This window comes from Asterias rubens, chromosome 8, assembly GCF_902459465.1.
Source record: "Asterias rubens chromosome 8, eAstRub1.3, whole genome shotgun sequence".
Taxonomy (NCBI): Eukaryota; Metazoa; Echinodermata; class Asteroidea; order Forcipulatida; family Asteriidae; genus Asterias; species Asterias rubens.
In genome coordinates, this window is record NC_047069.1 from 156,225 (window position 1) to 181,616 (window position 25,392).

The following is a 25,392-nucleotide window of genomic DNA, read 5'->3' on the forward strand; positions in this document are numbered from 1 at the left end:
CCTACTCAATGTGAACGAAGACGTATGTAATATAATTTACCTGTAGATGTTTCAGCTTCATTAGATGTCAAGTTTTTAAGACAGAAATAGTCAGCAATGATTTCAGGAGAGTAGCATGGTACATGTACATACAGTATGTACATGCTAAAATGATTTTGTTCTCACTGAGACAAAATTTTTTTTGGGTGATTTTTGTTTACTGGTTTCTCAAAAACTACAGCACCTCAGCAAGTAATATTTTCAAGACCTCTCAGCTGATATTTGAGTGAGAAATTACTTCTTTCTCAAAAACCACGTTATTTCAGAGGGAGCCGTTTCTCACCATGCTTTATACTATCAACAACTCTCCATTGCTCGTTACCAAGTAAATTTTTGTGCTAACAATTATTTTGAGTAATTACCAATAGTGTCCACTGCCTTCAAAGCAGTAAAACATACTAAATAACACTACATCATTTTATGTAACCAAAATTATACAATGCACTGAAGTTAGTGTCAGGGGCACAACACATTATAAATTTGGTTTGCGGTAACACCATGTGTGTATCTACTTGCCAGGTAGAGTTTGTTCTTTAGAGAACTGTATTTCTTTATTCTACTACCACGGAGTAGATTTATCGGATGTTCGGGAGACTTCTCAGTTCTAAAAAGAGCTGTCCTGCCTTTTAACTACTACCTGGGCGGAAGGTATAGAAAATTGGCTGGGACTACTACTTTAGCTTATAGGATCGTAATTAACTGCACTACCGCAGAGTCAGTTCTTGCATTGATCTCAACGGTTCGACTAGCTTGCTCTAGTCATCGTCAGGAGACTTAAGAGGTAAAAGAAGAGTGGGCTTATTTAGAGGGGTTAAGAGGTTTCACTGTAGAGTCAATCAACACTCTGATTGGTTCCCTGAAAGGAGACCAGTGATTGGTTGGCTCAGAACTGAGATGTCTCCCGACAGTCTGATAAATCTACTATGCAGTAGTAGAACATAGAAAGACAGTTCTCTAAAGAACAAACTCTACCTGGCAAGTAGATACATATGGTGTTACCGCAAACCAAATACATATTGATACCTCACCATGCAATACCTGAAATCATATATTGTCGTCTAGTTACCGACTCACAATTTCTTGGGTTATTCTCTTTATATATCGATACCTCACCATGCATTGCCTCAGGGAAAACACACGTTTTAATAGGATTATCACACAAGACCAAGTAAAAGGTAAATGTAACATAAACACCTTGACAATTACACTGATATAGGAGATACATCTTCAAGAGTAAGATAGATGAGGCATGAGGAATATGATATTACTTGATCCGAATGATCTCATTAAAAAATGCCCTGCTGAGATGTGATCTACTTATTAGACTAACAGTTGGTTAGGGGAGAGTGTTAGGAATTTAACACTGGCTTCTTTATTTATGTAATTAGTTTGAACTGATGACTGATTACTGCTGCAACATTAAGCAATTAAATGCACTGGACAATAATGGTAGTTACTCAAAATAATGGTTAAAACAGAAACTTACTTGGTAACGAATAATGGAGAGCTGGTGATAGTATAAAACATTGCGAGAAACGGCTCCCTCTGAAGTAATGTTTTGAGAGAGGTAATTTCTCACTCAAATAATGAAATACTTCAGGCCTGAAGCCTTTTATTAGGCATCTGAAACCACACAAAGTTGTGCAACAAGGGTGTTTTTTTTGCATGATTCTCTTGCAACTTCAATGACCAATTGAGTCAAAATGTTCACAGGATTGTTATTTTATACATGTTGGGATACACCCAAGTGAGAACACTGGTCTTTGACAAATTACTAAAAGTGCCCATGCCTTTGATGAGTTTAATGTCATCAGACATGATTGATAATTATTATCATGAGATGTGAGGTTAATTGTACGTCAAGGTGGACATGAGTATAACAACCAATTCATCAGCTCGGGAAAGGTCGTTATTGCTTTTACATATTTTTTGAGCTTCTAGTTTTGAGTTTATTGACCAATGCAGTTACAAATTGGGGGGGGGGGGTGGCAGATCGAGGACACATGTGATATTTTAAGATTTGAAAAAAAAAAATACAAGTAAAGCAGGCCTGGAATTACCTGCAGGCCGGCCATTTAGGCCATTGCCCTTGGTCTTGGACTTAGTGCCCATCAAAAGTTTCTCAGTGACTTAATGATTTTCCAATGGAAGTGCCCTTTGGAAAATGAAAATGGCCTTGCTCTTTCGCAACGTTCAAATTCCAGGCCTGGCAAAGAGAAGATCAGAGAGGAAGAGAGGAAGTTGAGAGAATCAAAGGGGGGAGGGTGAAGCAACTGTCTGCAATAAAAACAAAGTTGCTGTACAACTGCACTTTAATTGTAACTACCCTGAAGCCTGTTCCGGAACCGGACACAACATAAATATTGTCACCCGTGAAAAACACAAAACTGTTGACAAGATAATTACTTCCTGAAAGCCTCATTGTAATCAATTCCAATACACAAGGCCCAAGTTTTTGGCATTGAACCTGAGCTTAGGGCTGTACAGAACTTCCCCTTTCATATGTTTTTGCTGACATCATCTGACAGCAAAAACCAATGGACATGTACATTCAAAGTTTGCTCTGAAAGAGTGTGTAAGAGAAAAGGAAATTAAGTAGGATTTGAAACTTGGCACGCATGGGAGTATTATCTCTTTTGGTAAATCTCTTTTGAGTAGTGTTGGCTCTGAAAATGATATTTTACACCGTTGGCTTAATTTCAACGTGAAGTTAGAGATTTAAGAGATGTTAAATTTGCACCGGGGATAAACAAAATTAATTTTGGTTTTTACCCATACACCGATGTGTGTTAGCACTGTATACTCAGTACTTTTCCTGAGTCCTGTGATAAAATATCACAGGTATGTTAATACTCGAGTGGGATTCAAACCCACGACCCTTGCAATTCTAGGGCAGTGTCTTACAGCAACCAGGGAGTTTGCCCAGTTCCCTTGATGGGAAGGTCATCTAAACAAACAAACAAACCAAATTATGTTCTTGATGAGCTTAGCAGGGTTGGTGTGATAATCCTGATTAGAATTCTAACACAGCAGTAATACAGTGTTTTTGTTGATGACACTATTCTAAATAGACTGTACTGTAACTACTTTATACACGATGTCAATGACCCACACTGAGCGCAAAATTAAGTGAGAACACTTCACATACTTTTCAGAACTTGATTATGTAAGCATTCAAAGTGTAAACATGAAAGTTGAACAGGGACTCAATCTAACGCCCTCGCGACCACTGTGCGCCCGCGTATAAACCAGCTTTTAGTAGTTTCACATTCGGGCGTAGATTTACAACGGGGGTTTCAAACAGTTCAAGATCAAATAAACATCCTTGTCCCATCCTTGTTTCCTCGCTCCAGTGCGGGCGAGACTTGCACAGTCTATTCTCAAAGACCAATATTTTCACTTGGTGTATCCAAACACATGCACCAAATAATAGTAAATAAGGCTCTTTACTAATATTTCAAACCACTAATTATATGAGAGCCCACCTGCTAACTGACGGAGACCACAGGTCTGTTAGTGATTAGTTAGATTGTCATTATTATAGCAGATACGTTGCCCTTGATACTTGTCTTAACGCGGCACCACCTACCTCTATTAACAGCATCTTGTTCACGCTTTGGTAAATCCAAATATAGAACGCTTCATGTGGTCTTACTCAAAGCTATCTCATAACAGTAACAACAATTTTTTTTCACCGAATGCGGGAAAGTACCAAGTATGAAGTGCTAACACATAGGTGTAAGGGTAAAACTAGAATTATTATTCTTTATCCCGATGCTAATTTAACATCGATTAATATTAATAATAATAGTGGCTTCTTATATAGCGTGCATATCTTTCACTCAGTGACGCTCAAGGTGCTGTAATATACAGTATTTTCCTGCAAGGTTTGTGGGACTACGTTTGAATTATGAGACCTACTCCTTTTACATAGCACCATGTAATGGTTTACAAGGTGATGTGGCGCAATACGCTGCCAATCAAACCAGGAACACCGGGCCGAGCCCCGTCTCTTTTAGCCAAGTGCACTGCCAGCAATTTCATCAAACTCTTCCTGCCTCAGGATTAATCTTAGGACTTGGGATGTGTTTAGATCTGTATCCGAAGACATAGGACGCTTTGAACCCATCCTAAGTTACGACTGTTACTTGTCCTTAACTCCAGATAGGATTTCGTGAATTCAGCTGCACTTTCTTTACTTTCATTACACAACACACGAGACCAACGGCTTTACGCCCCATCCGAAGGACGAAGCAATAGTTAAGTGTCTTAATAAAGGACACAAGTGTCACGGCTGGGGATTGGAACCCACACTCTGCTGATCAGAAACACCAGATCATCTTCCTCAAGTATTATTTCCATACAATTAAAATGACTGATAAAGATACAAAATGAATATAAAATTATCTGTTATTTTTACCTCCGTGGGTTCTTTTTTCTTGGCTTTTGGTTGATTAGCGTCTGGTGCTTTCTTGGTCTTCTGACTAAACAAATCTTCAATAGTTTGATATTCCGGTGATAGTACGCTCTGCTGCTCTGGATTCTCACTGATACAACGCCAGATGTTCTTCTTGGCTGGAAAACATAACAAATCAAGTTAATAATAATAATTTATTGCATTCCTTGTGTGGCTTCTCCATTCAAGGATGTTCAAAGGCGTGAATTACACTAAAATTCCATAAAAATTACAAACAATAAAATAATTCATAAAAAGCAGAGTGAAGATTGATACTACACTGGTTTTTGTTCAAGGAAAATAAAAGATCAGAAATATTTTCTCTGCAATAAAAGCAACTTTCCTGTCAAAAATTTGGGGTCATCAGATATCAAATAAATACCCCTATGCGACAGGATGGAAACATTCGCCTGCATATTTTCTTAGGGAATATTAAAAATATATTAGTTGTTGCTTATAATTATTCATAAATAAGTTGTGTTTAATTATATTGGCAATTGCTTTTTAAAAGTTCTAGCATAAAGATGTCGCCATGAAATAACATGTTAAACAAATTATGGGGCGGAATGAATCAACATGATAAAGCTTGTACCTTGTGTACAAAACTGGTTGTTGTGTTGTAGCTTGACTAGTCTTGGCCCAAGACTATGGTGCTTGATTTTGGATAGTGTACTACCCGCGGTTGATTCGCCAAAGCGCGCCCGCCACTGTATGATTTAGTTAACTGGGAGCTTAACTAGATTTTCAAGCTGTCCAATAAACTAAATCATACCGTGGCGGGCACACGCGCGTAGTACACTATCCAGAATCAAGCACCATAGTCTTGGGCCAAGACTATAGCTTGACCACTTTTAGTGGCGGGCTCTAAATCCACCAAGAGCAAGCAAATCAACAAAAATATGGGGCCATCATTGCTGATGTACAATTTGGGGGAAATCTGTGCTGGGCAGCACAGTGTATTTTGCTCAGAGTGCTAGGCGAAATATATAAGTCCGAGCAGGCCCACCCAGCACCCCCCCCCCCCCCCCCCCCCCACCATGGCTCAACGCTGATTGTCATTAAATTTCACGAGAGATTAAGAACAATTTTGAATCCAATACAAAGTGTAATTATTGCCCTTGTTAATTTCACAGTTTTATCCTTTCTGTTGGTAGAAAAACATTTAATTACAATGTAGGGACACAACAAATTACAGGGGGCGGAAATTTGTCAACATGTGTTCTCAAATGTTGGCTTAAATCTTTACAAAATGTAACTCATTAAAAAAAAACAAATGAAGCAATTTGCATTCCGAAATGGCAAGCTTTTTATAAATGATTTGAAACTTCTTTTGATTTGTGAATGAAAAAAAAAATAGTCATGGAAAATAACACAAGAGAGTTACAATTTATTTTTAATATAGGTCTATGCATGCATCCCATGTACCAATAGTGAAAAATTCATGGTAACTTCAAAAGAGCTGTGCCTTTAGAAGAATTCAACTGACAAATACCGAATGAAAACAAACATATTTGTAAACAAACTTGAGTAAATCCATGACATCCTATATGATGAAAAGAAAAGAAACAACAACAACCAACGCACCAGTGCCATTTGGAGTTATTGCTTAAGCAATCAAGCTTGACACTCAATGGCAGTTAAGTGCAAGGTCGGACGCGGCCCAACAATAATAGTTCCTTGTCAAAGGTTTTGAAGCATGGAATCAAAAATGTTGACTCTTTCAAAGATACAAAAAAAACTTTCACATGACAGCAATTAAACTCGGGTCCCTTGCTTTATTTTAGCACGGTTACGAAATTCTACTAAAATACTCCTCGTGAAAAAGGACAACATGTTTTCTCTCCATCAAGGCTGACACATTTAAGAACAATTCACTAGGAACCTTGGACAGTCCAAACATTGTTGTCCTTTCACCCAAAGTGCAACTTGTAAAATTCACAACCATGCTCAAATAAGCAAGGGACCCCTGCTGTTGTGTGAAAAGGGCTCAAGAAAGCTTCTTTTATTTCATTTCACTTAAATTCTGGTCGGAAGCAAAGAACTCTCAGGAAAGTAATTCTTATCACTGCACTAGCCAAGAGGGAAAACCATGTTGGAGGAAAAACCCAGAGAATTGTTCCAGGGAAAACCCAGGGGTGGATTTCACAAAGGTAGTCCTAACTTAGGACTAGTCCTAGGCAATGCTAAGAGATGGGACTGGTCCTAAGTTAGGATCAGTAACTCATCCTAACTTAGGACTGGTCCTATCTGTTAGTATTGCCTAAGACTAGTCCTAAGTAAGGACTACCTTTGTGAAATCCACCCCAGGTCAGTTAGAGGCTGAAACACCCAATCCACCTAGTGCCCAGGTGAGACTGGAACCAAAGCCCATGAGGTGGAACAAGGAAGGATACCGACCACTGCTTAATATGACAGGAACACGTTGCCTTGGATCGGTTCAGTTGGTCTTTGAAAAGCGTTTATAACCGTTTGTTATAAAATGCAAATTGTTAGATAGATAACTTAAAAGTAGAATATAATGCTCCACAAACATGCCTCGGAATTGCAAGATTTGTCCTTTTAGGTCGTGAAGAAACACGGTCAGCCATTGCTCCATATAATGGCCGACTGTTAGTTTGCGGGGTAAAAGGAAAACCGTGCAATTTTGAGTGATACTTGTGTGGATCATTATATTCTTCTTTTGAAATATCTATCTAACCATAATGCATTTCATAACAAACGGTTTCAGAAGCTTTTCAAAGACCAAATCGTCCGATCCAAGGCAACGTGTTCCTTTAGTACCAGATAGTATTAGTTTATTAATTTGAATAGTCTTATATTTGGGTCAAACACACTGAAATTGGAGTTTTAGTACACAACAATTTTGTTAAATAGTGTAAAAAGAAAAGAAAACTTAGACAACCTGTTTTTGTGACATGAAAAAAACTAGCTGTTCGGGTTTTGTGAATAGCAGGTAAATATTAAAAGTTCAATTAATCAAAAATTCAATAGGGGAAAAAAATACATATTCACGACGACGTTTGTTAAATAATGTTCAAGAGAATACAATAGGAAAAAAGTTGAATACAGACACAAAGATGTTTTGTAGTTAATTCAAACGATTAAAGATTTTCAAACAATAATTTGAATGGTATGGAGTGAAATGAAAAATAAAACAGCTGTGTGGGGATCATAGATAGAAAACCTTCACCGTTAAATATGATCAATAAATTTGATGTATCATAAACACATGAGATTCAAAATGATTAATAGCAAAACAAAAGGTTTTTAACTTACGCAAGGACATAGATCTCCTCACTCCTGAAGTATCAAGTTTACAAAAAAATACCACAAAATATATGAAATTTTGGACTCAAACTACATAAAATAAAAGTTGAATCATACTTTAATGTAATAATTCATACCAAAAAATTCACGAAGTATGAATAAAAAAAATACCACAAAATTTATGAAGTATGAACTTCAAAAATACCAAGAAATTCTTGAAGTATGACATTTTTTTTAAACAACTCAAACTACATGAAATATATTCAAGTAAACTTATAATACTTTATGTGTTTTTTTCTTGATGTTCTGTGTTTTTATCGTCAGGCCTTTGTGGCCTTTTATATCTATAATTTTTTATCTATAATTTTGTTGTTTCTGAAATAGAAACTTTGATTGGCTGTTATTTTCCTGCTTCTTTCTGGATCCTTCCCTTAATCCCCTCTCTTTCTATAAATGGATATGTATTCGTTCAGACTTGTTTTATGCCTCTGAAGAAGGTCTGGATTGGATCGAAAGCTAAGGCCATCTACCCTATTGATTATATAATTTTAACATATTTATTGTAATGTTTGTAATTCAAATACAATAATGGCGTTTTGCTGTGCTTTTTGAAATGTTTTAATAAACCAATAAAAATCAAATATATAATGGCTCAAATTGTACACAGGACCACCTGCCCGAGACAAGTGATTTTAGTGTCGAGCCAGTAAACTCAAGACAGGACAAGTCCGCTGGTCTATTTTTATTTGTTTATTTCAATTCAACATCTTTGTCTCAAAAAAAAAATGATGTTCAATTGTTGAGTATGAGTCTGTGTGGTTTGAAACTTTGCATGGTGGAAATACGATTTGGAAAGGTTTGCGGTAACACCATGTAATGACTATTTAAATGAGTTGGGGTGGTTCTGAAAAGAACCATTGTTTTCAACGGTTCTTTTCAGAACCACCACAACTCATTTAGAATCTGACTCTCACGATTATCTTTTATTTCTGCAGAGTTCCACCCATTAAAGACACTGGACACTATTGGTAATTGTCAAAAACTAGTCTTCACAGTTGGTGTATCTCAACATATGCATATAATAATAAACCTGTGAAAATTTGAGCTCAATCGGTCATCGAAGTTGCGAGATATTAATGAAAGAAAAAACACCCTTGTTGCATGATGGTCACTCGAAGTTGTGTGCTTTCAGATGTTTGATTGCGAGACCTCAAATTCTAAACTCGAGGTCTCGAAATCAAATTTGTGGAAAATTACTTCTTTCTCGAAAACTATGTCACCTCAGAGGGACCCGTTTCTCACAATGTTTTATACTATCAACCTCTCCCCATTACTCGTAATCAAGAATGGTTTTTATGATCGTAATTATTTTGAGTAGGCTAATTACCAATAGTGTCCACTGCCTTTAAACCAAGAAGAGATCAATCGTCTCTAGTGTTTTGTTTAAATGAGTCAGTTTTAGATGATAAAACTGTGTTCTTATTTTGATTCCAATCTCTTCTCATTTTGATTCCGGTCTTAAGAATAAAATTCTGATCCAGTTAAGATTCTAAGCTGTAACAATAAGTATTGTGGATTCATCCCAGTTCACTGGTTTCAGAAGAAACATGCCTGAAGTTCATATTATCATGAATATTTTCATCTCTTTGAAATATCGTTTTTAGATAAACAACACACACAACAGAACTCACTTTCATGAAAATTAAACCATGAAATTAATTAACTTTTTGACTCAAACTACATGAAATAAAAGTCGAATCATATTTGAATACAATTGATCCCCGTTCATTATTTTCAGAAGAAACATGCCTCAAGTTCATATTACCATGAATAACTTCATCTCTTTGGAACATCGGTTTTAGATAAATAACACACACAACAGAACTCACTTTCATGATGAATTAACTTTCTAAAAATAGCACATTAATGGCATGCTTTGTAAAGCATTGCATTGGGTCATGCACATTGGCGTTTCAGTTTTGGGTTAGAAAAGCAATACTTGTGATTGTATTGTATTCAACCATGAACCGTCAAAAAAATGGTGAAAGAAAATGAGTTTAGCTGCTTCAACCTTCCCAATAGAATCATCTATAAAAAAATACGTCATCTATTGTTAATAAAAGCAGGCATGATATTTCAAATTCTAGTCTGATTTCCGATATTTTAAAGACACTGGACACTATTGGTAATTGTCAAAGACCAGTCTCACTTGGATGATATCAACATATATGTAAATGAAATAACAAAACTGTGAAAATTTGAGCTTAATTGGTTGTCGAAGTTGCGAGATAATAATGAAAGAAAAAACACCCTTGTTACACGAAGTCGTGTGCTTTCAGATGCTTGATTTTGAGACCTCAAATTCTAAATCTGAGGTCTCGAAATCAAATTCGTGGGAAATATACTTCTTTCTCCAAAACTATGTACTTCAGAGGGAGTCATTTTTCACAATGTTTTATACTACCAACAGCTCTCCATTACTTGTGTATCAAATTTTTTGTTTATGCTAAAATTATTTTGAGTAATTACCAATAGTGTCCACTGCCTTTAACGGCTAAATATCATGCTTATAAAAGTAATGAAAACGAGCCAATGGTAGACCAATGGTAGAGTCATTAATCAAGTATGAGCTTAAAATTGAGATTGCTACTCACCAGATACATTGGGTGGGGTCATCACTCTGTTCTGAGGAATCTTAGACCAGTTGAGGATCTTTAGCTTGACCTTCGGCTTCGGTGCTGTTGGAGGTGGGGTTCCATACTGGACGGGGAGTGATGCAGCTCGTACAAAACCCCCTGGGGGTGGAGGTGGGGGTGGTCCACCCATGCCAGGGAGGGGTGGTGGGGCAGGAGCCCCGCCCATTCCTGGCAATGGGGGTGGTGGAGGCGCCCCGCCCATGCCTGGTAGAGGTGGTGGTGGAGGTGCCCCGCCCATGCCAGGGAGCGGTGGTGGGGGAGGCACCCCGCCCATGCCAGGGAGCGGTGGTGGGGGAGGTGCCCCGCCCATGCCAGGGAGCGGTGGTGGTGGAGGTGCCCCGCCCATACCGGGCAGAGGGGGTGGTGGAGGTGCCCCGCCCATGCCTGGAAGTGGGGGAGGAGGAGGAGGTGCACCGCCCATTCCTGGTAGTGGGGGTGGTGGGGGAGCCCCACTCATGCCTGGAAGAGGGGGTGGGGGAGGAACACTTCCAGCCCCTGAGAGAAGAGGTGGGAGAGGAGGAGGTGGAGGTGCTCCAATACCACCACTCATCCCAGTATCTACACTCGTCCCATCTCCATTTCCCATTTCTCTTTGCATAACGACTGCCTCTTTCACCGTGCTACCAATGTGATGTCCCGGTTTAACCAGAACTTCTTGTTCATCAGTCTGAACTTCAACATGCACCATGGCGACTTTCTTCTCTACCTTCACAACCGGAAGGGCTGCATTCATGTCTTTCCGTCGAACAAGTTTGACTACTTCTGAAAGTCCGCATTTCAAGATCTCCTTGACATCCTCTGGTTGATCCAAGACCAAAAGTTGGCCGACCAGATTATCGGACATATCCCAAAGTATATCAGAGGAAGGATCATCAGGTTCAAACTGCAGGAGGGTGTGAAGGAGTGACAACAAAGGTGCAGAATTTGGGGTGCTAGACACCTGAAAAAAGCAGAACAATTTGACAGTAACAAAAAAGGTTAATAATAATAATAATCATAGTGGCTTCTTATAGGCTTCTTATAGGCTGTTGTCTACAAGCCACGGCTTATCTAACAGCCTCATGCTCTCGCTCCTGTATTGTACATAGTTAATTCCTAGTTATTAATTTATTATTTGCTTTTAGATTATATTGTTTTTCTGTATAATTTAATACACTTTAGATTTGTTAAATTTCTATGTACTGTTTAATTCTCTCAATTTTTTTTTTCAACAAGAGTATGGAATAAACGTTTATTATTGAATTGAATTATAGAGCGCTCATATCCGTCATTCAGTGATGCTAAAGGCGCTTCAACATTCATTTTTTTCCAGCAAGGTATTGCGGAGCTCTGTTTTAGTATTAAAAAAAGTTAATAATATTTAAAATGGTAATAATACTGGCTTCTGATATAGCGCTTATATCTGTCACTTATTGACACTCGGCACTTATACATTCAGTATTTTCATGTACGGTATTATGGAGCTATGTTTTGGAGCATGAGACCATGCCCAATTCGTTTAGATAGCTCCATGTAATGGTTTATAAGATGCTGTGGCCCAATATGCAGCCAATCAAACCAGGGGTGGATTTCACAAAGAGTTAGGACTAGTCTTCTCTCGACTTAGGACGAGTTACTCATCCTAACTTAAGACTAGCAATGCGTTTTTTATATCTCTTAGACTAGCCCTAAGTTAGTACTAGTCCTAACTCTTTGTGAAATCCACCCCAGGAACACCAGGGTGAACCGCTTCTCTTTTCAATAAGTGCACTGTGTTCTTTTACGTGCATTACACAACACAGGACCAACTTTATGTCCCATCCATGGACACAGCAAGTGTCACGACTGGGACTCGAACCCACACTCTGCTGATCAGAAACACAGAACCAACGGCTTTACGACCAAAACGAAGGACAAAGCGACCATGGTTAAGAGTCTTGCTTAAGGACACAAGTGTCATGACTGGGACTCGAACCCACACTCTGCTGATCAGAAACACAGAACCAACGGCTTTACGACCAAAACGAAGGACAAAGCGACCATGGTTAAGAGTCTTGCTTAAGGACACAAGTGTCACGACTGGGACTCGAACCCACACTCTGCTGATCAGGAACACCAGAGCTTAAGTCTGGTGCTTCTATCCGCTTGGCCACGACACGTTTGATGAAAACTGGTAAAATTTGAAACATTTTTCAATGATGAGCATTTCAATACCAGCTGTAAGGTCAACATACATTTTAGGGTGCTATTTCAAAGGCTTTATGACAATCCGCCCAGGGCACTAAATGTAAAGTGCATTAAGTAACATTTTTATTTTATTTCAATGCTATTTTTCATTACAAAAAAGCACATAATATGTTGAAATTACCCGAGTAACACAGTAGCATGAGATAATAAATATATTTGGTGCACAATGATTCAACAGTAATGGCAGCATGAAAACATTACAAAAGCAGAACGCTTTTGTACCATACCATATGGACAATCAAACATAAAACCATGGAACAGTAACAGGACAAAGGAAGCAGACAAGACAGTATAAGACAAGGCCAACACAACTTACAAGTTACACCTTATTAATTTATGAATAAGAGTCAAGGAACTGAGCTCTTAGGTTTTTAACAATCACAGATAGAGAGGGTGAAGATTAAAGAGAGTCATTTAAACTATTCCAGTATGAGATGCCTCGATGGACAACACTGTTTTTAGACTTTGATGTTCTATTAAATTGGACGAACAAATTACCCTTAGCGCTACAACGCATTGATACAGGTATTGTAAAATGTGCTACATAAGAACTAGCTGTTGTTATTATTATTATTATTATTATTATTATTATTAACATACCTTTTTGAAAATGGCATCAAAGACATCCATAGGGCTATTAAGATCAACGCCATCATCAGGGAAGTAGGTTTGGATTTCCTCATCATCTTCTAACTTCTTCTCATCAAAGACGTTGAGCTGAATTGTAAGATCTCCATCGTCATAGTCATCTTGCCTACAAAATGGAGAAATAACAATTTGATTTATTTAAAGGCAGTGGACACTATTTGTTACTCAAAACTATTCTTAGCATAAAACCTTACTTGGTAATGAGTAATGGGGAGAGGTTTATAGTATAAAACATTGTGAGAAACGGCTCCCATGTATTTGATTTCGAGACCTCAGAATTAGATTTTGAGGTCTCGAAATCAAGCATCTGAAATTCACCACTTCGTGTGACAAGGGTGTTTTTACCAATAGTGTCCAGTGTCTTTAAAGGAACATTACAGAATTGGTTTTTCAAACAAAACAGTTGATGGCAGTGTAAGCACTTTATGTAATCCACCATATACATAAACTTACAAACCTGTAAAATTTGAGATCGATCGGCCATCTGGGTCACATAAAAATAGTGAACAACTGATCACACATTTTGCATGACATCAATTTTGTTTTTTTTAATAAACTCCAATTTGGGAATTATTTTTATTTATTTCTCATCAAATATCACATTTCAGACAGAAATATTGCAGGGGATGTTTTCTAGTATACATGTAATCATCATTAGACAGTATAAGTTTGATCTAAATCTGTGATTTTAGGTGAACTATTTGCTTGGAACACTTCTGTAAGGAATTATGGGTTCGAATCCAACCCAAGTACATGTAATATGCCTGAGGAAAGTACTGAGTTTACAGTGTTAAAGCCATTATACACATATTCAGGACAGAAAAAAAATTAAAAGTTCACAGATTTACAAATAACTTACAGGGTTTACAGAAGGTAATGGTGAAAGACTTCTCTTGAAATGTTATTCCATGAAATGCTTTACTTTTTGAGAAAACATTAAAACAATTATCAATTCTCGACAACGAGAATTACGGATTATAGTAAACACATGTCATGACACGGCTAAACGTGCGGAAACAAAGATGGGTTTTCCCGTTATTTTTCTCCCGACTCCGATGACCGATTAAGCCTAAATTTTCACAGGTTTGTTATTTTAGATATAAGTTGTGATACACGAAGTGTGGGCCTTTGGACAATACTGTTTACCGAAAGTGTCCAATGGCTTTAACACACATCGGTGTATGTTGGTAAAACCAAACTGAATTTCAATTTATATTTATTGGTATTATTCATTGTGGTCAATATGAATGGCAATGGCACTGTCTCATGATAAGTTTAAAAACAAATTGAAGCTTTAAGGTAAACATGAGGTTTATGCTTCCAATGCACCTATTATTAAACCCCAACAAATTACTTAATGCTAAAAATACTTCCGGTGGAAGCCTTCATTTATGATTACATGCCAATAGCTTCAACATAATGCAGTAACACCCACCATAAACTCCTACGTAAATGTCATAAATGACTGACCAAAACCATCTTGAGTAAACAACACAACAATAAATTACCTTAAGCCCCTTTCACACATGAGCAACTTAGCAAGGGGTCCTTGCTAAATTGTAGCATGGTTGTAAAATTTTACAAAATGAACCTTGTGTGAAAGGACAACGATTTGTTTATACTGTCCAAGTTCTCTTGCAAAATCTTGTCACACATTGCTACATTTTACAACCATGCTAAAAGTAAGCAAGGGATCCCAGTTAAATTGCTGTCGTGTGAATAGCACTTTAGCCCACATTCAAATGCAACGATAAATTACCTCAGCCCTCATTCAAATGCAACGATAAATTACCTCAGCCCTCATTCAAATGCAACGATAAATTATCTTAGCCCACATTCAAATGCAATGATAAATTACCTCAGCCCTCATTCAAATGCAACGATAAATTATCTTAGCCCACATTCAAATGCAACGATAAATAACCTTAGCCCACATTCAAAGAAAAAAACACATTCATACAAAATGTCATTACTTTTTAATAGGCATAACATAAAGGGAATCAGAGCAGAAAGAAAATAACATTTTCTGAAGGTATGTCGGGGTTCTGCCCAGAATTTCTTAAGTGGTGGAAAAATGTTTCCGTGGAAACCATTGTGCAGTTATATGGTAGATCATATAAAAGACTCAAATCAAAGAAGCGCTCAAAATGTAAAGGCCTGGGAAACCTTTTTACCGGTAAATACCCAATTTTACATTTCACTGAAAACCTTTGAAAGGAAATTGGAAAGTGTAGTTTAAACATTTGGAAAATGTGTGGTGGTCGGAAACAGAGGAAATTTTTTGGTGTTTGGGGAGTCCTGAGTGCCGGAGGGTTTTCCAGCACCAACCGCTGTGAGCAGAACCCTTGGTCCAATTTCATAGCGCTGCTTAAGCACAAAATATTGCTTAAGAATGTTCTTCTAAGCAGAAATGAGCAGGATACAAATTGTACACATGACATGGTAGTTTGACTGTTAACCCTTTTCAAGCAAGCAACATTTTGAAGCGCTAAGCGACTTTTTTTATTAAGCAGTTCTATGAAATTGGGCCCTGGTATGTGGTGACTGGAAATGACAGGAAATGATTGAACAAACCCAAAGCACCAATGATGTATTTTGCACATAGAGTTATATATAAGAACTAGAGGGCGCACGAGTGATGCTTCGTGCACAAACGCCTTGGGACCGCAAGATGACAAGCGCACCATTCTGCAGGCGCGTTGAATATGAAATACACGTTTGATTTTTTTTTTTTAACGCTCACGCGATGCTGTTTGTTCAACTTACAAAATGGCCGCAAAAACACACGCTGTGAGATGCCAGTTTTGTCAACTTAGTAAATGGCCGCCTGCGCGCATGCCAAGGCCCGTATATAGGCCAGTGCGCCCTCTAATTCTTATATATAACTTTATGATTTTGCAGGAAACAGTTACGCGCAGAACCAGTAAAAAATTGTACCATTCAACACAGACTGAAAACTCTGCAAGCTTCATGTTAACCTCAATAACTAATGTACAAAATATTAATAATAAGTCATTCTTATATCGTGTTTTCCAGACCTGACAGAAGTTTGAAGGTGTTCATAATTTTGACAACAGGTTACGAAGCTTTTTGTTGTTGTTAATTTATGAGACACATTTACATGTAAAGGTAGTACTGTATACGAATGTTCATGTTTCAAACTTTTGTTGGTATTTGTTTGTTACAAAAAGCAACAACAATGCCATCTGAGTTCACATTGTGGAAAATGTAGCATTCAAGTATTTCTTAGTTGATTTGAATTGAACTGAACTGGACTTGGTCCTTTGACAAGACCAGGGCCAAATTTCACAGAGCTACTTAATGGCCGGTTTGTGCTTTTGGATCTAGTCCTAAGTCTTTTAGATTAATCCTAAGTTAGGAAGAGTTTGGTGAAATCGACGGCGGCATGGTCTGGTTAGAACAACAATTCTGGGCCACTTAACATTTTGAGCAAAAAACCTTTGGGTCGAAACAATTTTGAAAAGAAATCTAAACTTTACACATTGACTATTCTGAATGGCGGGCCCCTAAGGGTCAATTAAAAATAATTAACTTAATTCCGATGCAACTATTCCATTACAAAGTTCTCAAAACCTGCTGGATTAACGTTAATTTATTACTTTTACAAAAATTATTTAAAAAAAACCCTGATGGTTTCGTCCTCGCCAAAGTGGCAAATCATGCTCACAATATCCAACCACAGACTAAAAAATGGGAGACATGCAGATTTGCTCACAGCATAATGTTGAAAAAAAAAGAACCCTAACTTCATGAATCTTGCATAGGAAGGGAGAGAGAGAGAGTTAAAAAAAAAAAACACCAGGGCCCGATTTCATGGCTCTGCTTACCAAGCAAAGAATGGGCGCTTGTGGAAGCAAAGAATCGGCGCTTGTGGAAGCAGGGAATTCTGTGCTTACGTCAAGCGTACTTCACGAGCTACCAGGGAATTTTGGCTTCAGAGCACCATACTCCATGTTATTAGGCATTCTACGCCTACACAGCTAGCGCAGAAATTCGGCGCTTACACGTAAGCAGAGAACGGTGACCGTAAGCACGAAAGCAGAGCCATGAAATTAGGTCCAGCAAAATGGATGGCCAGCGGGATGAATGAATAGCATTTTTTTTTTTGCAGATTGCGACAGACCACACCTTACCTTGCGGCTTCGAGTCTGGCAAAAGGAAAGAATGGAGGAAAAGATGAATCTAGATACCAAGTTGAAAGGGAAATATTTAAGTTGATCTTTTTTAAGATTCTTAATTTGGTATTAGCCCTGAGTTAAGAAGAAAATACATTGTGTCAGGATGAGAAACTTCTTGTTTAAAAATCAGAATTTTGAAGAGTCTTGAAGTTTTGTTATGGTAGAAAATTTGTTGAAAGGCACTGGACACGTTTGGTACTTGTCAAAGACCAGTATTCTCATTTGGCGTGTCCCAACATGCATAAAATTGTGACAATTTTGGCTCCATTGGTCATTGAAGAAAATAATGACAGAAAAAACGCCCTTGTTGCACAAATGTGTGGTTTCAGATGCAAGGCTTCATTAAAGGCCTGATGTCTTTTATTATTTAAGTGGTGTATTACCTCTTTTTCAAAAACTACATTACTTCAGAGGGAGCCGTTTCTCACAGTGTTTTGTACTATCAACAGCTCTCCATTGCTCGTTACAAAGTAAGTTTTTATGCTAATTATGTACTTTAAGTAATTACCAAAAGTCTCCAGTGCCTTTAAATATGACTTCATTACTTCCTGTGGAGGGGTTTCACAATTGGATTAAGCATGTCAAATTGATTATTTTTGCGGTAAAATATTTCCCCTGCATCATGGTTAGTTATTTAGCTAAAATATGCAGGTCAACAAAAGATCCCCACACAAGAATTACAGTTTTTCCACAAGGAAGCAATCTTAAACTTAAAGGAACACTTTGCCATGGATCGGTCGAGTTGGTCTTTGATAAGGGTTTGAAACCATTTGTTATGAAATGCATATGGTTAGAAAGATATTTTAAAAGTAGAATAAAATAATCCACACAAGTATCACTTGAAATTGCACTATTTTCCTTTTACGCCATGAACTAACACGGTCGGCCATTTCTTCGCGACATACAAGGAAAACAGTGCAATTTAGAGGCATGCTTGTGTGGATCATTATATTCTACTTTAAAATTATCCATCTAACCATTTGCATTTCATAACAAACAGTTTGAAACCAACTCGTCCGATCAAAGGCAACGTGTTCATTTAACAAACTGAAAAGATCAAAGTCAAAATAATGTTATGAAATAAACCTGATTTCAAACTGAAAGGTATAAAACAGGCCTTGAATTTCATCCCAAACATCTTGAAAAGGGCAAGGCCATTTTCATTTTGTAAAGGGCACTTCCACTTGAAAATCTTAAAGTCAATGGGAAAGTTTTAAAGGGCACCAAGGCCAAGAACAGGGGCAATGCACTTAATTCCAGGCCTGATTAAACCACATTATATGAAATATTTTTGATAGGTTCAAAATCAAAATGAGGCACTGCCACTACAGACGGTCGAGGCTCCTGCTAATGCAAAATTCAAGACGAATTATAATACAGACCTACGCAAAGGCAGACTGCAATGTGAAATTCATGACTACGCTCACACAGTCCAACAAGATGATCTTAAAGGCATGGACACTTTTGGTAATTACTCAAAATATATAGTAGCTGAAAAACTTACTTGGTAACGAGTAATGGAGAGCTGTTGATAGTATAAAGCATTGTGAGAAACGGATCCCTCTGAAGTTACGTAGTTTTGAGAAAGATGTAATTTCTCACTAAAATATTTGAATCCGAAAAAGACTTCAGGCCTGAATCCTTTTTCCAGGCATCTGAGAAAGCACACACATTTTCGCCAACAGTAGTGTTTTTCTTTCATTAATTTCTTGCAACTTTGATGAACATTGAGCCAAAATTTTCACAGATTTGTTATTTTATGCATCTATAGGTCTATGTATGTTGAGATACACCAAGTGAGACTACTGAGCCCGATTTCATTGAGCTGCTTCAACAAAAAATATTGCTTAAAGGCAGTGGACACTATTGGTAGTTACTCAAAATAATTATTAGCATAAAACTTTACTTGGTAATGAGTAATAGGGAGAGGTTGATGGTATAAAACAATGTGAGAAACGGCTCCCTCTGAAGTGACATAGTTTTCGAGAAAGAAGTATTTTTCCACAAATTTGATTTTGAGACCTCGTGTTACAAGGGTGTTTTTCTTTCATTATTATCTCGCAACTTCGACGACCGATTGAGCTCAAATTTTCACAGGTTTGTTATTTTATGTATATGTTGAGATACACCAAGTGAGAAGACTGGTCTTTGACAATTACCAACAGTGTCCACTGTCTTTAACAATTGTCTTCTAAGCAGAAATGAGCAGAGTATAGTCACAAACTGCTCTATGAAATTGGGCCCAGGTCTTTGACAATTACCAAACATGTCCAGTGCCTTTAAAGTGAAAATGACTAAAAAATGAATTCTAATCATGAGATCAGAGTCGAATAATGACAATTGATTACATTGATGAGAGCAGCTGTAAAGGACACTAACCTGAATTGCGATAGAATATCCAGAAGTTGTAGTCCAATGAACTCATTACGGAGACGTACTCTCGCCTCAAACTCCTCGGTGCTCATTATGATACAATTGATGAAGGATAAAAGACAAATCTTGTAGGGAATAATCTCAGCATTGCGTAGCTCATTAATAATAAGACTGAAGCGATAACGCTGGTTCTTAGACACCTGAAATAACACACAAATCAACGTCTTAGATTCAACGAGCAGACTTCCTGTTTTTGCTTGACGGTGGAAAACCGGACAAAAAAGCTTGAGAAGAAAATAGACTGTGGTGAAACTCTGATGGCAGGAATATGTACATGTAACTAAGGCCTGTATACTACGTTTTTAATAGGGCACCAAGGCATTTTTTCCTATGTAGGAAACTGTAAATTTCAATGGTATTTCAAGGGCACCAAGGCAATGACCATGGGGCATGGAGACATTCCTTTAGCCCAGCAGTATTATACACATGCTTAGAGTCTGAACTGATGATACACATGCGCAAAGTCCACGCACAGAGTCAGCAGCGATGCTACACACCGTACACGTGCAAACGCATAAAGTCCACACACGCAAGGACGGTACACATGCACATGGCGTCCGTCAGAACCAATCACCACACACGCGCATGTAATGGTGTAAACTGAGGTCATCCCGTGGTCTGGAATCAAGTTTTTAAGCGACGTCCCCTTTGGTTTTGTACATGAAGCATACAGGCCTGCAAAAAACTATTCCATGAAATTGTTTACTGAAAACATAAATCAACCCGCCCAAAAAAAACTTGAAACATTTTCTTTTGATTAAATCCTGAGAAAAAGACATTGTTAAATTTCTTCTTTAAAGGGTGTATCTACTCTTTGTAGGACAAAAAACACCATGTCCACAGATTTACACTAAACTTACACAGTTTGAAGATAATGATAGTAGAAAGCTTCCCTGAAAATATTACATGCTGAGGTGCTGTAGTTTTGGGGTTATGAGTAAAACAATGTCATGAAAATAATTTTTGTCTCATGAGACGAAAATTATTTTAAGCATTAACAAACTTATTTTCATTACATTGTTTTACTCATTTCTTAAAAACTACAGCACCTCAGTAAGTAATATTTGAAGGGAAGCTTTCCACTATCATTATCTTCAAACTCTGTAAGTTTAATATAAATCTATGGACATTTTGAAAAAGTACCCAAATCTTTTAAACGCAGTTGGCCAAAAATGAACGTGAAAATCATTACACACAAAGTTCACATTCCTACAAGACGCGAGGGATGCTAAACAATTACGGCACAAAGCATCTATCTATAGCAGTTCAACATCTCCTCTATGAATAACGTGCCAATTCAAAGCCCTCAGCGCTTTACAGAAAGCTGATTTGTTACCGAGGCAACGGATTATTTGATACCATGAAAGAAATTGCAGGAGCTGTTTCCAGGTGTTCTTTTTCCCCTCTGGGATCATCGGATTTCTCCGGCTTAACAAAAAAAGGATGTAAGGCACTGTGTGATGGGGTATCATGCTGCAAGACACATCACCTTAGGTGGGGAAGAGGGACTGAGTGCTATTCACACGGCAACAATTTAACTGGGGTCCCTTGCTTTATTTTAGCATGGTTGTTAAATATAATAATGTTGGACAAGATTTTGCAAGAGAACTTGGACAATAAAAATAAAAAATTGTTGTAATTTTGGAAAATTTTACAACCATGCTTCAATTTAGCAAGGAACCCTTGCTAAATTACTCCTGTGTGAAAGGGGCTTTAAACTACCTTGTTTACTTGCTAGTTTGTCCTCTTTACAAATACCGAGTAACAAAAGGGAAGTTGTGAGCGAATCGGAGCTATTTGAATTGGTGAACAACACCTTTTGGCCTGTAGATAATGCAAGTGTACTATTAATAGAAGTGTTTTGCTGGTAAACATGCTGAATACTGCCCTGTGATTCCTATTTATAATGATTTAACTTGATTTAATAATAATAATGATTATAACTAGTTCTTATAGTGCAATTTCACAATATTGTCTCAATGCGCTTTACATTATAGTTCCGCTTAAGTGTAATTTCATAAAGCTGTTTAGCAGAAAATACTGGTTGACAAATTTCTTTTCTAAGCAAAAATTGAGTGAGGCACCAGTCACAACAATGTAAACTTAATGTAAATTTGGCTGGTTACCTGTTTATATTACTTTTTGTGCTTAGCAAGTTGTTGTGCTTACAGGCTTTATGAGATCGACCCCTAGTCATTGGGCCAATATTATTCCTTTAATCTTTTTCAGCTCCCTGGGAATATACAGCCCTGAGCTGCTGTGGCGCTCCATTGGTTTGTTCAACCATGTCAACCTCTACTCTCGCAGTTACCCAATCATCATTAAACGGACATCACTGCAAACTTTTCATTTAGCTTCCAAATCCGTCTCTGTTTTCCAATTAAAATGACATCTTATAACTAAAACCCTTGCTTTCCATCAAACCAATGCTTTGTCTGGTCTTTTTAACATCCCCATGGCAAGTTGGAATAAGAAATAAGTCTAGTATAAAGCCTGCCACCCACACACAATCAGTCATCCAATATCTGTCACACGACTGATCCAAGAATAACCTTTTACATACCTTATAATTTTCCAGGGCGTCAATGGCAAGCGTGTGTCCCAAGTCATTGTATAAGCACAGTGCGGATAGGAGCTCAAATACAGCCTTTTTGACAAGAGTGTTGTTGGTGTCGAGAGCTACGGGCAAATAGAAAAGATTTCCGGTCGTTAAAGGCAGTGGACACTATTGGTAATTGTCAAAGACCAGTCTTCTCACTTGGTGTATCTCAACATATGCATAAAATAACAAACCTGTGAAAATTTGAGCTCAATTGGTTGTAGAATTTGCGAGATAAAAATGAAAGAAAAACACCATCCTTGATTGATTTCGAGATGCTTGATTTCGAGACCTCAAAATCTAATTCTGAGGTCTCGAAATCAAATTCGTGGAAAATTACTTTACTTCAGAGGGAGCCGTTTCTCACAATGTTTCATACTATCAACAGCTCTCCATTACTGGTTAAAAAGTAAGGTTTTATGCTAATAATTATTTTGAGTAATTACCAGTAGTGTCCAGGCCTTTAAATATTGCTTTAAAATTAATCTAATGACAGATGACCTTCCGACTGCATTGGGAAGAAAAATACTTTTATAACACAGTGTTGTTGATGTATAAATTTATAGTTTTTGTCTTATATCCCATAAAAATATAAATTGCACACCAGTTTTATAACTTCCCAAATTTAAAAGTTATGACCGATTTATAATTTGCTTCAATGTACACATAATATACTCAGTGCTTTCCTGAGTTTTGTGAAAAACCACAGCCAAATCACTCGGGTGTGGGATTTTATTAAACAGCCAATAAAGGATAATCTCAAATACATAGATATTACAGTTGTCTAACAGCTGCAGTCCATCCAGGAAACATACAAAATATAACGAGTCTCTTACCTCACTTTAAAACATAGACAAATTTCTGAAAAAGGTTGGGTCAAACAAACCCGTGCGACAAAGGAATCGTTAAGTCAGTGGCGGCTATTTGGTGTGGAAATACCAAAGCTGGAGAACTGTGTTCAAAACCAATAGGGGAAAATCGTCACTGGCGTTCAGGGTCATTATAATAGATAAGCCGTTTTTGACTCTCGGCTGAAAAAGCCGCGCGGCCGGGTGCATTTTTGACTCAAGTTATTTATTACTAAACGCAAATTCTGAGAGTAAAATGGTTATTAACCGGTATCTGCGATGTCTATTTGGCCATAAAAAGGTAATAGTTGACATATTGAGATCATCCTTTATTGGCTCTTTAAATTATCGCCGGACACACAAGGCCTGAAGGCCACTTCAAGGTGTGGGCAACAATCAACTATTTTTCCAGGGGGCGGTGCCAAATACTCTTGGGGCTGAAACAGAGTTACCCCTTTACACTCCATACGGATGAAGTCTTGGGTATCATCCATCAGAAGAAGAAGCCTGGTTGGTAGAGCAGAAAGCACTACCTCCCAAACTTGAAAAATATTTGGTAAGTATAATTTCATTGTGCTTACTTGCTTTTGGTGCTTAAGCAGCTCTATGAGGTCGTTCAGACACAGTACTAAAGTTGGTTTAACTCATGGTTCAATCTGATCGAGTTCAACTCAGTGTGTCTGAGCGGTACTAAAGTTAGACTGAATCGACTTCAACCCACAAAAGATAGACCGTCAAGCGAGGGGGTTTATCTTAAGTCCGCTTCGGCTTTATCTTTTAACACTGTGTGTGGACAGAATAAAAAAGACCACATCTGGTTTAACTCACAACAGACGAACCATTGACCTCCTTAATCATTACTTAAACACGTTGACCAATTAACAGGACAATAAACCGGATGTTAGAGTAACGGGGTCGCGTTTGCTTCAAATGACCTCTTAAAACCAAAGATAAACTAAAACGGGTTTACCTCAGTCCTGTCTGAACGCATGGGGAACAACTTTTTACAACCACCTCGAAAGTTAAACCGGTTCAGGTCTAAACTTAGTACGCTGTCTCAACATACCCTTTGCAACTAAGCCCAGGTCAAAATATGGTTGGAACTCAACCACCATGACCATTTCCGAATGTAATTGACATCTCTGAACAATTGTGTGCAGTCTGGTTCTGTCTAGTACAGAGTGGCTGTAGCATATATGTTCAGTGGCCCCTGCAATGTATTGTCATATTATCTAATGACCCAAGAAACGTCAATTTCATTGAATAGAGGGAAAGTTTGTTTGGGGTAACAAATTTGCTTCTACATCACTACCAGTATATCAATCAAATGGATTTGTCACTTTAGTACTGGCCTGGATTTTTAACCCACAGCAACTGCCCATGGCACCACAGCAATAAGCCTTTTTGAGGTATGGCAGACGTGATAGGAGTGTACTGTTTGGCTTGGGTGTTTACACACAAAGTTACCCAAACCTTATAAAGTTTATAGCATTGTGTCTGCCATATCTCAAAAAGGCTTAATGATGTGACTGTGGTACCCTTTGCATTAAGTTCAACTCAATTCAATAACAAGAAGTAACTATAAATACTAAATCGTTAACTTTTGAGGGAGTGTTGGCTCTGAAAAGAGTCAGTGTGGTCTCAACCTTTCGAACAAATATCACTTACCAAAACACAAAAACAAAACGTAACAAAAACTCAAACCTTTGAAAATATCAAGAATTCTTTAAATCATAGAGCATTACACAATCATAGCCAACATTTATGAAAAAATTGAAGCATCGTTGTTAAAATGATGCTTTTCCCTATGACAGACAACGACTTGGGCATGACAAGGACAAATCAATGACACAGACAAGATAGAGGGATGTAAGATGACTGTTGTACCAACGTATCAAAATACAATATTACAATAATTGTAATAACTTATAATTTGGGGGGCTAATCATCTTTACTCGTAGCTAAGAGCTGAATGGACCGT

At 37.7% G+C, this 25,392-nt stretch overlaps 1 protein-coding gene across 5 annotated transcripts in view; it reads right to left on the minus strand.

Moving 5' to 3' along the window:
- LOC117293317 (inverted formin-2-like) overlaps positions 1-25,392 on the minus strand; it is a 71,440-nt gene that overhangs the window by 19,736 nt on the left and 26,312 nt on the right. For 2 of the 5 annotated variants that reach the window (XM_033775572.1, XM_033775576.1), the window contains exons 3-9: positions 22,528-22,643; positions 19,911-20,104; positions 17,487-17,501; positions 13,285-13,438; positions 10,417-11,398; positions 7,772-7,795; positions 4,460-4,614 (exon numbers count right to left, since the gene is read on the minus strand). In XM_033775572.1, coding sequence (XP_033631463.1) covers positions 4,460-4,614; positions 7,772-7,795; positions 10,417-11,398; positions 13,285-13,438; positions 17,487-17,501; positions 19,911-20,104; positions 22,528-22,643 — 1,640 coding nt within the window. The remainder of the gene's footprint in view (positions 1-4,459; positions 4,615-7,771; positions 7,796-10,416; positions 11,399-13,284; positions 13,439-17,486; positions 17,502-19,910; positions 20,105-22,527; positions 22,644-25,392) is intronic. The other 3 variants (XM_033775575.1, XM_033775573.1, XM_033775574.1) reach the window with 3 other exon arrangements.